A 13,912-nucleotide genomic window follows, 5' to 3' on the forward strand; every position below is an offset into this window, starting at 1 on the left:
TGCTGAGGCTGCTGTCTTAACTGGTGTGCTGATTTCCATGGCCATGACCAAGAATCACAGAATGGTAGGGGGACCTCCAAAGCTCATCCAGCCCAACCCCCCTGCCAGAGCAGGATCACCTATACCAGGTCACACAGGAACACATCCAGGTGAGTTTTGAATATCTCCAGAGGAGACTCCACAACCCCCCTGGGCAGCCTGTTTCAGTCTTCTGTCACCCTCACAGTGGAAAAATTCTTCCTCCTGTTTCCATGGAACTCCCTATGCCTCAACTTCCACCACTGCCCCTTGTGCTGGCATTGGGCATCACCCAGCAGAGCCTGGCTCCAGCCTCTGGGCACTCCCCCTGCACATCTTTATCAACATGAATGAAGCCACCCCTTAGTCTCCTCTAAGGTCAAGAAGCCCCAGCTCCCTCAGGCTCTCCTCATAGGGAGAAGGTGCTTTGGTTTGAATCTTCACAGCTTCTGAGCAAAGGCAGTGTTAGAGAACAGCCATGACACTTTAATGATGAAAAACTAAGCTCATAGGCTTTTCTTTTTCCTTTCTTTTTTGACTTCCTCCCCACCCACTTTGTGACTAGACCTACCTGACACTGTCTAATGGGGTATTGTGAACTGTATTTTTCAGGTATCCAAAACTGATCCCTCCCCAAAGAGAGAGATACCTACTATGATTCTCTTCAACGTGGTGTTTGCACTAAGGGTAAGGACTCACTTCCTTCCATCTGACACTGGGAAGCTCTGCAGGTGTCAAAGAGAAATCAGTTCTCATGTTCCAGTGATCTCCTGTCAGACATTCAGGGCCTGATTTCACTGGGGCATTTCAACTGGAAAGCACAAACCCAAACAAGGTAAAAGGTGACCCTGACAAGTAGGGAGGTTCTCCAGCTTGGTGCAGTTGATCTCTGCAGGAGGTTTTCAAGAGGGTTTGGGTTGAAGTACCCCAAGTGTAAAGGCATGCAGGGAAGCACTTTGCAAAACAGATCTGACCCCTGCTGCAAATCCTCTCTGTGCCTTGTCTGTTGTTGCTGGTGAGCTGGGAGTTGCTGTGAGTTCTCTAGACCCTGCAGCTGAGGCTTGTCCAACTGAGCTGTGCAGAAGGCAGCCTGGCTCTGCCTGTCCTGTGTGTCAGGTGCTGCTCTCTGTCTGTGACTGCTCTACTCCTGCCTGGGACAGGACCAGATCCCTCCTGAACCCTGGAGACTCCCTGCAGCTTAGTCACTGATGGTTGCTTCTGCTCCAGCAGGCAGACTGGACAGAGGCTCATTCTTGCCAGCCTTAAGGGTCAGGTTCTCACCATGGCCTTGGTCAACCCAAGCTTGCTCAGGGTTAGAGTCACTCAGAAACCTGCTCTGGCTGAGAACAGGGCTGTTTTGAGCCCTTCCTCATGCTGGGTGACAGAGACATGTGCCTTTGCCCAGTGCCTCTAGGCTTTGTAAATGGACACTGCATACTGCCTCCTCTTAGCAATGAGCTCATTGTACCAGGAGAATGCCAGCTGTAGCATTCTAAATGAGGAGCACAAGTGAAGAATAAGTAGATTCTGATGCTCAGCAAGAACCTGGACCAAATATATAGGTTTTGCTTGGATTTTTTTCTAAGCCTGACTGTTGACTGGATGTTGGTATCTGGGTTAAGGGATCCTGGCTTGGGTAATTAGGTGGCATAAGGCCCTAGTTCAAGCATTATTTGATTTCTAAGCTTGGGCTTTCTCTTCCCAGCCCACAGGTTGCATCTGTGGAGCCATTATATTAATTTTGTGGCATGTACACATATGAAAAAAACATTTTAAAAGGAAAAGAGGAAGTTGGAATAGCTGTCCTCATGGAAGTGGTTGATTTTTCCTTGACTGGTTACAGTGTCATGATTTAAAAGCCTCCAGCTCCCTGCTTGTGAAATTCCCTTTGTTTTTTTTTTTTTTTTCCCTTTAGCACTTACTGCTGGCTTTCCAGCAGTGACTAACATGGACATGGCCATAGTCTGGGTGGCTTGTCCTCAGATGAAGAGCAAGGTTTCACCCAAGAGACTTAACAGGTGTAGGGAGGTTCTTCTCCCCCTCTGCTTTGCCCTCATGACACCACACCTGAATACTATGTTCAGTATGGGCTCCCCAGTTCAAGAGAGACAGAGACCTGCTGGAGGGAATCCAATGGAGAGCTGTGAGGATGATCTGGGGACTTGAGCATCTCCCTTACAAAGAGAGTCTGAGAGCCCTGGTGCTGTTTAGCCTTGAGAAGAGAAGGCTTGAGGGAATCTGATCAATGTCTATAAATATCTGAGGGGTGGGGGGCAAGTGGAGGGGGCCAACCTCTTTGGTGGTGTGCAGTAATAAGGAACAATGGATATGAACTTGAACATAGAAGGTTTCACCTCCACATGAGGAGAAACTTCTTCACAGTGAAGGTGAGAGAGCACTGGAATGGGCTGCCCAGGGGGGTTGTGGAGTCTCCTTCTCTAGAGTCTTGCACCTGGGAAAGAACAACCCCATGGATCAGTATAGGTTGGGGACTGAGCTGCTGGAGAGCAGTGAAGGGGAGAAAGACCTGGGGGTCCTAGTGGATAGAAGGTTGACCATGAGCCAGCAATGTGCTCTTGTGGCCAAGAAGGCCAATGGCATCCTGGGGTGGATTAGAAGGGCTGTGGTGAGTAGGTCAAGAGGAGTTCTCCTTTCCCCTCTGCTCTGTCCTGGTAAGGCTGCATCTGGAATATTAGCTCCAGTTCTGGGCCCCTCAGTTCCAGAAGGACCTCAGGGAACTGCTTGAGAGACTTCAGCACAGAGCCATGAAAATGCTGAAGGGAGTGGAACATCTTCCTCAGGAGGAAAGCCTGAGGGAGCTGAGGGCTCTGTAGCTTGGAGAAGAGGAGACTCAGGGGTGACCTCATTGATGTTTATAAAGATGTGCAGGGTGAGTGCCCAGGGGCTGGAGCCAGGCTCTGCTAGGTGATGCCCAATGCCAGCACAAGGAGCAGTGGAGCATAGGGAGTTCCATGGAAACAGGAGGGAATATTTTTTCACTGTGAGGATGACAGAAGACTGAAACAGGCTGCCCAGGGGGGTTGTGGAGTCTCCCTCTCTGGAGATATTCCAAACCTGCCTGGATGTGTTCCTGTGTGATCTGCTCTGGGTGCTCCTGCTCTGGCAGGAGGGTTGGGCTGGATGATCATTCAAGGTCCCTTCCAACCCCTATCATTCTGTGATTCTCTGATTCCAGGAAAGTTTGCTTCCTTTACTTTTTGGCACTGTGATGACACTGATGTAATTGTGTGCACTAAATCATATTTGCCTTCCAGACACTCTTAGTTCACAGAGAACTGTCAAGTTTCTGAAAAGTGCTGTGTAAGAAGCAAGTGGAATTTCCCCCCCCCCCCCCACCATGGTGTAGAGCATTGCAGGGGGTGGGTGGAGGCATTTTGAGATAAAGATGAGAGTCCATCTGCAGCAGGCAGACACAGCAGGCACAGTCCCAAGTGCTATAATCAGCAGTGACCCTGCTGTGTTGAAGCTGCAGGGTAACCAACGTGTCGTGACTCAGCAAGAGCAGTGGAATGCAGAAGTGCTGAGTCATGGTTGGCTCCTTTACTTGCCAAGTTATCACTAGCTAGAACTCTGAATTCCTTTCAATATCTTAACAAACATGAAGCAGCTGCTAGCTCAGCCTGGAGCCACCGAGCTCCCCCCTCCCTTGTCAGCTGTACTTACATGATAGATTTTTTTTTTTCCAGCACTTGAATTCTGGGAGCCACACAAATGCAGTGTCAATGCTGAGCCATATTTGTGCATTTGGGGAGCATAAATCCAAATTCACTCTGGTTTGGGATCCAGCTGTTGATCATGTGCTGGTAATTCCTAGCTAGCTACTGTCCTGTCAGTGTGGGAGCTCAAACATGAGTACAGCAGCATGGAGTGACCTGGGCTGGGTTAAAGGCACTGCAGTCTTTGTACTCCCAGTGACCTGAACCTGGACCTTGAATCACAGAATCATGGAATGGTCTGGGCTGGAAGGGATCTCCAAAGGTCATGCAGTCCAACCCCACTGCAATCAGCAGGGACATCCTCCCTAATGATCAGGTTGCCCTGATTTTGAATATTTCCAAGGATGGGGCCTCAACTGGCAACCTGTTCCAGTGTTCCAGCACCCTCATGATGCAGGACTTGTTCCTAACCTCCAAACTAAATCTGCTCTTCTCTCACTTCAAACCATTGCCCCTCATCCTATCACTGCAGGCCTTTGGAGGCAGCCCCTCTGCAGCCTTCCTGTAACCCCCTCAGGTACTGGAAGGCCACTCTTAGGTCTCCCTGGAGCCTTCTGTTCTCCAGGCTTGATGCTCCTTTCTCACTGGATGAAACTGAGTTCGTTGGCTTCTGCTAGCAGAAGGCCCATCAGTGAGGTTTTTTTCCCCTAATCCTTTGTTACCTTGGAATTATATATGGCTTGAGGAAGGCTCCAGCACTAGATCAGTTTTGGGGTGGAATATATGAAGGTCATGATCTGTGTATGGGTGCTTTGCTTGCTGCCAGCCCATAACCCAAGGCCAGGGAGCTGACTGCACATGGCAGCTGCATTTCCCATAGCACACACATTGAGGGGAATTTGGTTGTTGACATGCCTGAATTTCAGGGAATAGCCTGAAATTGTGCCAGGGAAGATTTAGGTTGGATATTAGGAAAAATTTCTTCACTTAAAAAGTGAGGTGGTGGAGACACCATCCCTGAAGGTGTTCAAGAAACACTTTGGGACATGGTTTAATGGCCATGGTGATGTAGGGTTGATGGTTAGACTGGATAAGCTTAGAGGCCTTTGCCAACCCAAACAATTCCATGATTAACAACTGGAAAAACCCAAACAGATAGGAGAATGGTACTCCAGGGTCTGTGGAGACAAAGGTTAGAAACCCCTGAGTCTTCTCTTTACCTTTGGACATCTCTGAGCTTCTGCTTTGTGGCCACAAGCGAAAATCCCTTTCTTTTTCCTCTTGCCAGAGAGGCTGACATTTGATCTTTACCAAAGAGAATTATATTGCTTACTGCTCCCCCTCTGTAGCTGCATAGGTGTGGCTGTGGCCAAACACTGTTCCTCCCCTCTGTTGCCTGCAGGCCAACGCAGACCCCTCGGTGATCAACTGCCTGCACAACCTGTCCCGCAGGATCGCCATCGTCCTGCAGCACGAGGAGCGCCGCTGCCAGTACCTGACCAGGGAGGCCAAGCTGATCTTGGCTATTCAGGATGAGGTGTCTGCCATGTCAGAGAGTGAGTGCTGAGCTTCCTGCAGGAGGAGCTTCGTCCAGGAGCTGCTCTTGTGCCCTTTCCCTTCCTCTGTGGCTCGGATCAGTGTGAACAAGTTTTGGTGCTCTTTAACATTCCGACAGCTTTTGGCTGCGCTTTGCCTCATCCAAAATCCCTGCCCCTGTGCAGAGATGTCAGCTTTGGAAGTGCAGTAGCTTGTTTACTTTCCTTCTTAGCTCAGGTGGGTGTGATCACTGAGCCATCACATTTGGATCTGCCTGTCAGGCTGAGGCAGAAGTACTCACATGTAGGCTGCTTCCCCTGCTTCGATGCTGTGTGCTGAGTCACCAGGCTTCTGGGGTGGAAACTTTGCTCTTGCATGTGGTTACCATGGCTAGCAAATGGTTACAGAGTGTTTTCATACACTGTACTTCAGAACCATTTACCATAATAAGAAGGGCTACTTAAGGTGAATGGTACCTGACAATGATGCATCATCTTGCTGCAAGCTTTGAAAGTTAAAACTTGACATGGATAAAACCCCAAAAGAGCTCAAATAATCACCTGCAAATTCTCAGGTACATGTCCTTAGCTGAGTTGAGTTTTAGGAGAGGTTGGCCATGAATAACTGTTACTATTTTAGGAGGTAACTTGAGTTGTTGTAAAAGCTTTGAAAGATAATTGTAGATTAAAAAGGTGCAGATTCTGTCCCTAAGATACTAGGGAAGAGGAAACTCTCTTTGCTTTGCAATCAGTTGTTTTGCTTTCTTGTGTTGAAATTCTCCATAGCCACAGAAGGGCCACAGTCACCTTTTCACCACATTCTACCCAAGTGCAAACTGGCCAGAGATCTCAAAGAGACCTATGACAGGTAAGTGAGATTTTCCTCCTAGCTCATGGTGTGCTGCTTCTCACTGAAACCTCTTGGCCACATTCCTTAGGACGTGGAGATAGTCAAGGTGAGGCTAGATGAGGCCCTGGGCAGGCTGGTCTAGCTGAGGGTGACCCTGCTGACTGGGGGGAGGTCAGACTAGATCACCTTTGGAGGTCCCTTCCAGCCTGGACTATTCTATGATTCTCCACCTTTTCATGCTGTTGACTGACAGGGATTTGGGGTTGAGAGCAGGTGGAGCAATGTGAAAGGGCAGCTGTCAGGTGAAATGTTTGTAGACTCGATCTGCCAATCACTACCTTGCCCTGCCTTGGGATATGTTATGGTTCTGCAAAGATGGTGCTCTGTCACAGCTGGATGAACTGCTGTTTTCTGTCAGTTGCAGAACTGAGAAGTGTCACACTATGAATATCAGATCCCTGTAGAAATGCTGCAGCTGAGACAAAAATGCTGCATCTAGTACTGATGGCAAGCCAGATACTGCCCTGGCTTCATTTGGTTACACTGTGCATGTCTGAACAGGGAATTTGGCTTAGGTGGTGAGAATTTCAGCAGAATGGAAAGTGTAACATGCTGTTTCTTGACTCCATCAAAAGATCTGGCAAGGGTTTCAAAGGCATGTGGAGTTAGTGTTGAATTTCAGCAGGAGCTGGCAGCAGTCTCCTCCAGCATGCTTCTGCTCTGACAGCTTGTCTCCAGCAGACAGACCTCTGCTCAGGATGTGTGCTCCGTGCAAGGCAGGCAGCACAGGAGGTTTGGGTGGGGAGAAAGCTGCGGTATCCCTTGATGAGGATGTTTGTCAGGGAGGAGAATCACTCTGGAGCTCCTTGGCTGACTGCAGAGCACATGGGATGAGATCAGACAAACCCTTTAGCCTCCCTAGGCTGCTGTTTGCCTTGTACAAAGGGATAATTGCATAGCCCTGTCAGGTGAGGCACTGAGAGGCACTAAGTCATGTAAGGATTGCAAAGCACATTAGAAAACTTCTAATAAGCTGTTCTTTGTTATGTTCAAGAGCTGTGAATTTCAGCTCGTTTGCAGGGAATGGTGTCTATTGTTCAATCCAATCACACACAACCTGTAGTAAAGTTTAAAGTGTGCCTTGTAATTCTAGTACTAAACTGCACCTTTTTTTGTGTTCCTCTAGGGCTGTCTTTTTGTGACTGGGAAAACCCCTGGTCTTGCTTCCAAGCATTTCAGTGACACAGTGACATCTTGTGGCATTTAGCCATGACTGGAGGGACTGGAGTGTGCTGATAGGACCTTTCCATGACAGGAGAAGGAACAGACTAACTACAGACCCCCAGCTGTAAAATCAGGCAGTGTCTCTCTCATGCAGGCATTGGCAGTGAGGGAGAAGTGGTGCAAGTTCTCTTTTGACACTTTGGCATGATGCTGTCATAAGCAAATGTAAGAAGGTGTTGGTAGAAAGAGAAGAGGTCTGTGCATGTGGCTGGAAGGCTCTGTTGGAGGAGGAGTTAGCAGTGCTGCTGGCTGGGGGATCTGGTGGGGTTCTGCAGTATTCTTCTGTTGATGCTTCTTGCCTAGAGAATTGGAACTATGCTTAGTACAACTGCAGGCAGGTCAGGGGAGAGGAGCTGCAGCCCCTTGCCAGGCAGGCATAGAACTACAATTCTTATCTGGTAAGACAGAAGAAATGGTGTTTGTTCCAGCATAAGAGGGACACAGAGCTGTTGGAGTGAGTCCAGAAGAGGCCACAAAGATGATCCAAGAGCTGGAGCACCTCTGCTGTGAGAACAGGCTGAGGGAGCTGGGGTTGATCAGCCTGGAGAAGAGCAGGCTCCAGGGGGACTTCAGAGCTGCCTGCCAGTACCCAAAGGGATCCTCCAGGAAGGCTGCAGAGGAACTTTTTATGAGGGTGCCTAGAGAAGGGAGAATGGTTTGAAGCTGAGGGAGAGCAGGGCTAGGCTGGAGCTTAGGAAGAAGTTCTTCAGTAGGAGGGTGGTGAGACTCTGAAACAGGCTGCCCCCCTAAGGAGGTTGTGGCTGCCTTCTCTCTGGGGGTGTTCAAGGCCAGGCTGGATGAGGCCTTGAGCAGCAGAGTTTAGTTGGGAGGTGTCCCTGCCCATGGCAGGGGGGTTGGAGTAGATGATCTCTGAGGTCCCTTCCAACCTGAGCCTTTCTAGGATTCTGTGATCTGGTTTGGGGCACCACATTTCAGGGGTTTGGAGCACCTAGAGAGTGTGGAGGAATGAGAATGACCTAAGAAGCAAGATGGAAAGATTTTGTGTTTCTTTCAGAGGAGCAAAGGGTTCTGAGGACAGTGAGCATGCAGGGACAGCTTGCAGCTTCAAACTGAGAGAGATCTTTGGCAGAGCCTTGGGCATAGAGGAGCAGCATAGGAAGGTGGAGAGAGCACTTTGAATTGCAGATGGGAACCCAGCTCTCTGCTCAGCGTTTCCTGGTGTCTGCTAATTCCTGCAGTTCCAGTGGAAGGCCTCTTGTCTGCAGGATGGCTCCAGAGGTGCTGTCTAGCCCTTAGTTTCCTGCAGGTGGTGCTGAGGTATTTCAGGCAAGACCAAACATATCCCCTTAGCAAGCTGCTTCCTACAAAACCACCCCTGTGGGGATTCTTCTATTTTTCAAGGTGTCCCTTGCATTTTGAATGAAGCAGCTGCATTTTCACAGGATCACTGAATTAACCAGCTTGGAAAAGACCTTCGAGTCCAACCTATCACCCAACACCATCTAATCAACTGAACCATGGCACCAAGTGCCTCATCCAGTCTCTTCTTAAACACTCCTGGGATGCTGACTCCACCACCTCCCTGGGCAGCCCATTCCAATGGCTAATTACTCTTTCTGTGAAGAATTTCTTCCAAACATCCAGCCTAAACCTCCCCCTGCACAGCTTGAGACTGTGTCCTCTTGTTCTGGTGCTGGGTGCCTGGGAGAAGAGACCAACCCCCTCCTGGCTACAACCTCCCTTCAGGTAGTTGTAGACAGCAATGAGGTCTCCCCTGAGCCTCCCCTTCTCCAGGCTAAACAGTCCCAGCTCCCTCAGCCTCTCCTCATAGGGCTGTGCTCAAGGCCTCTCCCCAGCCTCGTTGCCCTTCTCTGGACATGCTCCAGCAATTCAACATCTTTCCTAAACTGAGGGGCCCAGAACTGGACACAGGACTCAAGGTGTGGCCTAACCAGTGCTGTGTACAGGGGTACAATGACCTCCCTGCTCCTGCTGGCCACACTATTCCTGATGCAGGCCAGGATGCCATTGGCCTTCTTGGCCACCTGGGCACACTGCTGGCTCATGTTTAGCTGCTGTTGACCAGTACCCCCAGGTCCCTTTCCACCTGGCTGCTCTCCAGCCACTCTGTCCCCAGCAGACAGGAGGTGACAGCCAGGCCACCTTGACTGCATCAAGACATCCACAGCCTCCCTGGGCAACCTGTGCCAGTCTCTCCCCACCCTCACTCCAAACAATTTCTTCCTCCTCTCCACTCTCACTCTCCCCTCTCCCAGCTCAAAGCCATTGTCCCTCATCCTGGCACTCCCATCCCTTGTCCAAAGTCCCTCCCCAGCTCTCCTGGAGCCCCTTTAGGTACTGGAAGGCTGCTCTAAGGTCTGCCTGGAGCCTTTATTTTATCTGTGGTTCCTGTGGCTGTACTGTAAAATACAAAGCAATCCCAGGTGTTTGCTCCAAGGATGGTCAGTGTGTCCTTCACAAGGAAATATGAAATCATGTCAGAGCTCTAAAAAGTCACAACTTCCATCAAACTCCAAAGGCACAGACTCACCTCCACCAAACTAGAGAGCATGAATTCCTGCTAGGGTGAGGATGAGCATAACATGAGGGGTGTGTGTCAGAGCACTCTTTATGCAGTGGGAGTGGGATTGTCTTTGGATTGCCAACAGACTGCTACAATTACACTGCAGTTCTGTGGGGTACTGGCCAGCTTTTTTTGCTGTTCAGGGCAGAGCAGAAGAGCAGTGACATTCCCAAAACTGCTCCCCAGCTTCCTGCAGCTCCAGAGGTGGTTTCTGTATATTACACAGCTTTCAGCTGATCTCATTTCCCAGAATTAGTCCCCAGTCCTGGGATTAGTCCCCAGTGAGCCAGAGTAAATATTTCACATCCACAGCATCCTCTGATAAGGAGGTCCATGGCTTTAACTCCTTTCTGTGATTCTGTTTCTTGTGAGCTTTGCTCCTTCCCATGAGATGTCTCATAGGGCTTGTGATGGAGAGACCTGAAAGGGCTTTTGCCCATTTACTCCTCCCTGCCTCAATTTTAGACTGCTGTGCTCTGCTCTGCTGAGGCCCCACCTGCAGCACTGCTTCCAGCTCTGGAGCCCCCAGCACAAGGACATGGAGCTAACAGAGAGGGTCCAGAGGAGGCCACAAAGATGATCAGAGGGCTGGAGAACCTCCCTAATGGGAACAGGCTGGGAGAGTTGGTGCTGTTGAGCTTGGATAAGAGAAGGCTCCTGGAGCCCTTAGAGCAACCTCCCAGTGGCTGAAGGGACTCCAGGAGAGTTGGGGAGGGACTTTGGACAAAGGCTGGAAGTGACAGCAGCAGGGACAATAGTTTGAAACTAGAGCAGGGTGGATTTAGACTGGAGATTAGGAAGAAATTCTTTCCAGTGAGGATGGTGAGATGCTGGAACAGGCTGCCCAGAGAAGTTGTGGACACCTCATCCCTGAAGTGTTTAAGAGCAGGCTGGATGAGACCCTGAGCAACCTGGGCTAGTAGGAGATGTCCCTGGCCATGGCATAGGGGTTTGGAACTGGATGGTCTTTAAGATCCCTTCCAACTCAAAGCATTCTGTGGTTCTATACCCATCTCAGTATCCTAATTCCTCAACAGGTATCCCTGAGTACTGCTCATCATGTTATCTAATCAGAGATGTGAAAAAGTAAGTGCTGAAAGTAGTTTTTGCTGGCAGAAAGTGGATTTCTTTTTGAGGGTTTAATAACCACTTAGAGTATGGGGAATGAAACTGCTTTATCCCAGTAATTCCTCAATTCTGTGGGCAAAAGGAAAAGCATTAGGCAGGTCTCTGGCTGCCAGTTAACTGGTAGAGCAGATGAAATTCAGTATTGATAGATGTGAATAATGCATGGGAGGCCAAACACCCTGCTGTAGCACATAACTGCTCTGGAAAGAGCTTCTGGAATTGCAGCAGATGGTTCAGGGGAAATTTCAGCGCAGTGAAAAAGCTCAGGGTGCAGTCACACTGCAAAAATTCAGATGTGTGGTTAGGAAAGGAGCAGAGAACAAGGCAGAGCCTGCCCTGCATTCCTGGGGTACCCACCCCACCCTTGTGCACTTCTAGGTTTCCTGGCAGGGACTACTTAAGGTCCCTGAGGTTCATGGTGTGCATTGCAGCCAGTGCAAGGTCTTCGCCTTCCTACAGTCCTGCATCTTCCTGGGCTCTTGGCTCCATGGTTTTAATTTGTTAAGCAGGATAAGAATAATAAGAAGTTACTCAGCATGAGGGTGCTGAGACACTGAACAGGTTGCCCAGGGAGGTGGTGCAAGCCCCATCCCTGGAGGTTTTTGAGGCCAGGCTGGATGTGGACCTGAGCAACTTGATCTACTGGAAGGTGTCCTTGCCCATGGCAGAGGGGTTGGAACTGGATGATCCTTGAGGTCCCTTCCAACCCTGCCAAGTCTGTGATTCTGTGATAAAGTAGAACTGGAGCTAGGTGCCTCCCTGGTGGGACTGAAAACTTGTCAGCTTGGTGTTCTTTTCTGTTGCTGGTTTTTGCCCTTCTGCTTCTGCCCCTAAAAGGGGCTTCTGGGTCTGCTGTTCCCCAGCCAAAGAGCTTGGGGCCAGCTCGTGGAGATTTGGGAGGCTCACAGCAAAAAGCTGTCTAAAGAGCTGGCTTCATGGGGAGTCTGTAAAAGTGAAGGCAGTGTGGATCCCAGCTCCACTTTCTGGGCCATGACTCTATTTGATGTTGCCTGAATCCTTCTGTATTTACTGGTGAAATGATGTAACTGTGTTGGCTGGAAGAGAGCAGTCACATACACTGCTGCTGGAGGATGTAGCTCGTTCCTCCTCAAGTTATTAGAGGCTTAAATCATTTTCCATCCAAGGAGGGGCAGGTGAAGGAGAAATCATGTAAACAAAGTGTAATGAAGGCTCAGAATGGTACAGTTGAATGCAAATGGGGAAGAATGAAAGGAAGCTCCAGATCAGAATTGAAAATCTGGTTTTCTTGTGGTCTCTTAATTCTAGGCTCTTGTTGCGTAGTGCACTGTAGACAAAATGCTGCTGTGGAGAGTGTAATTAGGTAATTAAAGCTTTTACCTTGGTGCACTTGGGCCAAAGAATGAAAGGACACAGCTGTATTTTTTTCCTCTGTATCCTGAGTGTTGAAAACTCTGCAGGGAAGACATCCCTGCAAGTGTTCCATGCCTTCATGTATCTCTGCTGCTTTTCAGTAACCCATTTGAACAACTCCAAGAGCTTTCTTACCTCGCTTGGCCCATTCCTTGTCATGTGTTCTGCTGGGTAGTGTGTTGGCTATGTGCTGCTCAGGGTGTCCTTTACCTTGTTGAGAGAATCCAGCTCTGTGTGTCAGTTGGTGTGTGTCTGGTGGGGTAAGCAGTGCTCCTTGGAGTTGCAGCATTTAACACAAGGCAGTCTGAGGCTGTTTGCTGAGCTTTGCATCTTCCTTCAGGGCTTGGGGCCTCTGAGCAGATGTGAGAGACAGTGGATTCACCCTGTCAGTTCCTTTTCTTTTCAATATCAATATATATATAGTATCTGCTCCATCTGCAGCTGGGGAAATTGCTGGGTTTTGGAGGTCAGTGCAAGGTTTGAGAACAAAGCCATGGCCCCTGGTTTTGCAAAGCAGTCTGCAGTGAGATTTTTCTCTCTCATCAGTCTGCTCATGCAGCAGGCAGGACGGGATCATGTTGCTCTCTCACCACTCTGTTGTGGTTTGGTGAATAACTACACCAGCAGCCAAAGCCACCCAATGTTTTTGTTTGCAAGCTGAATTTTCAGGTCTCTCTAAAAAAGCCTGGATACAACCAGATGAACTTGAAAAAGAGCCTGTTAGTTTGTGGCCTACAATTGAATGCCAGGTAGAGATCTTTAAATCCCCACATAAAGAGTTTCCAAGGCATGTATTTGCTCCTGGCCTGTTGCTGGCCTGGTTTGAAATCTGTTTGTGTAGAGGGGAAATTCGTGGGTGTGACTGACACAAAAGTCATACTGCAGGGCTCAGCACTCTCCAGTTTCAAACTCAGACTGGAATTTTCAGAGTGCAAACTTGGAAATTTTATTTTAGGCCCCCTCCCCAAACTTGTTTGGAACAAATCAAAGGACATGTTGAGAAGGGCTTGTGACAGAAACACTGAGAGGCTTTTTCCCGTTTACTCCTCCCTGCCTCAGTGTTAGACTATGGTGCTCTGCTCTGCTGAGACTCTACCTGCAGCACTGCATCCAGCTCTGGAGCCCCCAGCACAAGGGAATGGACCTGTTGGAGACGTTCAGAGAAGGTCACAAAGATGATCAGAGGCTGGAGAACTTCCCCTGTGGGGACAGGCTGGGAGAGTTGGAGCTGTTCAGCCTGGAGAAGAGAAGGCTTCTGGAGACCTTAGAGCAGCCTTGCAGTACCTGAAGGGGCTCCAGGAGAGCTGGGGAGGGACTTTGGACAAAGGCTGGAAGTGACAGCAGCAGGGACAATAGTTTGAAACTAGAGCAGGGTGGATTTAGACTGGAGATTAGGAAGAAATTCTTTCCAGTGAGGATGGTGAGATGCTGGAACAGGTTGCCCAGAGAAGTTGTGGACACCTCATCCCTGAAGTGTTTAAGA

The 13,912-nt window shown here is 49.3% G+C and overlaps 1 protein-coding gene across 3 annotated transcripts in view; it reads left to right on the forward strand.

Annotated features, from left to right (window-relative positions):
• The window catches only part of NPRL3 (NPR3 like, GATOR1 complex subunit), a 55,960-nt gene that overhangs the window by 14,282 nt on the left and 27,766 nt on the right, over positions 1–13,912 (forward strand). For 2 of the 3 annotated variants that reach the window (XM_054390847.1, XM_054390848.1), the window contains 3 exons: positions 631–705; positions 5,098–5,251; positions 6,017–6,098. In XM_054390847.1, coding sequence (XP_054246822.1) covers positions 631–705; positions 5,098–5,251; positions 6,017–6,098 — 311 coding nt within the window. The remainder of the gene's footprint in view (positions 1–630; positions 706–5,097; positions 5,252–6,016; positions 6,099–13,912) is intronic. The other variant, XM_054390849.1, reaches the window with a different exon arrangement.

Source organism: Indicator indicator, chromosome 22, assembly GCF_027791375.1.
Source record: "Indicator indicator isolate 239-I01 chromosome 22, UM_Iind_1.1, whole genome shotgun sequence".
NCBI classification, from domain to species: Eukaryota; Metazoa; Chordata; class Aves; order Piciformes; family Indicatoridae; genus Indicator; species Indicator indicator.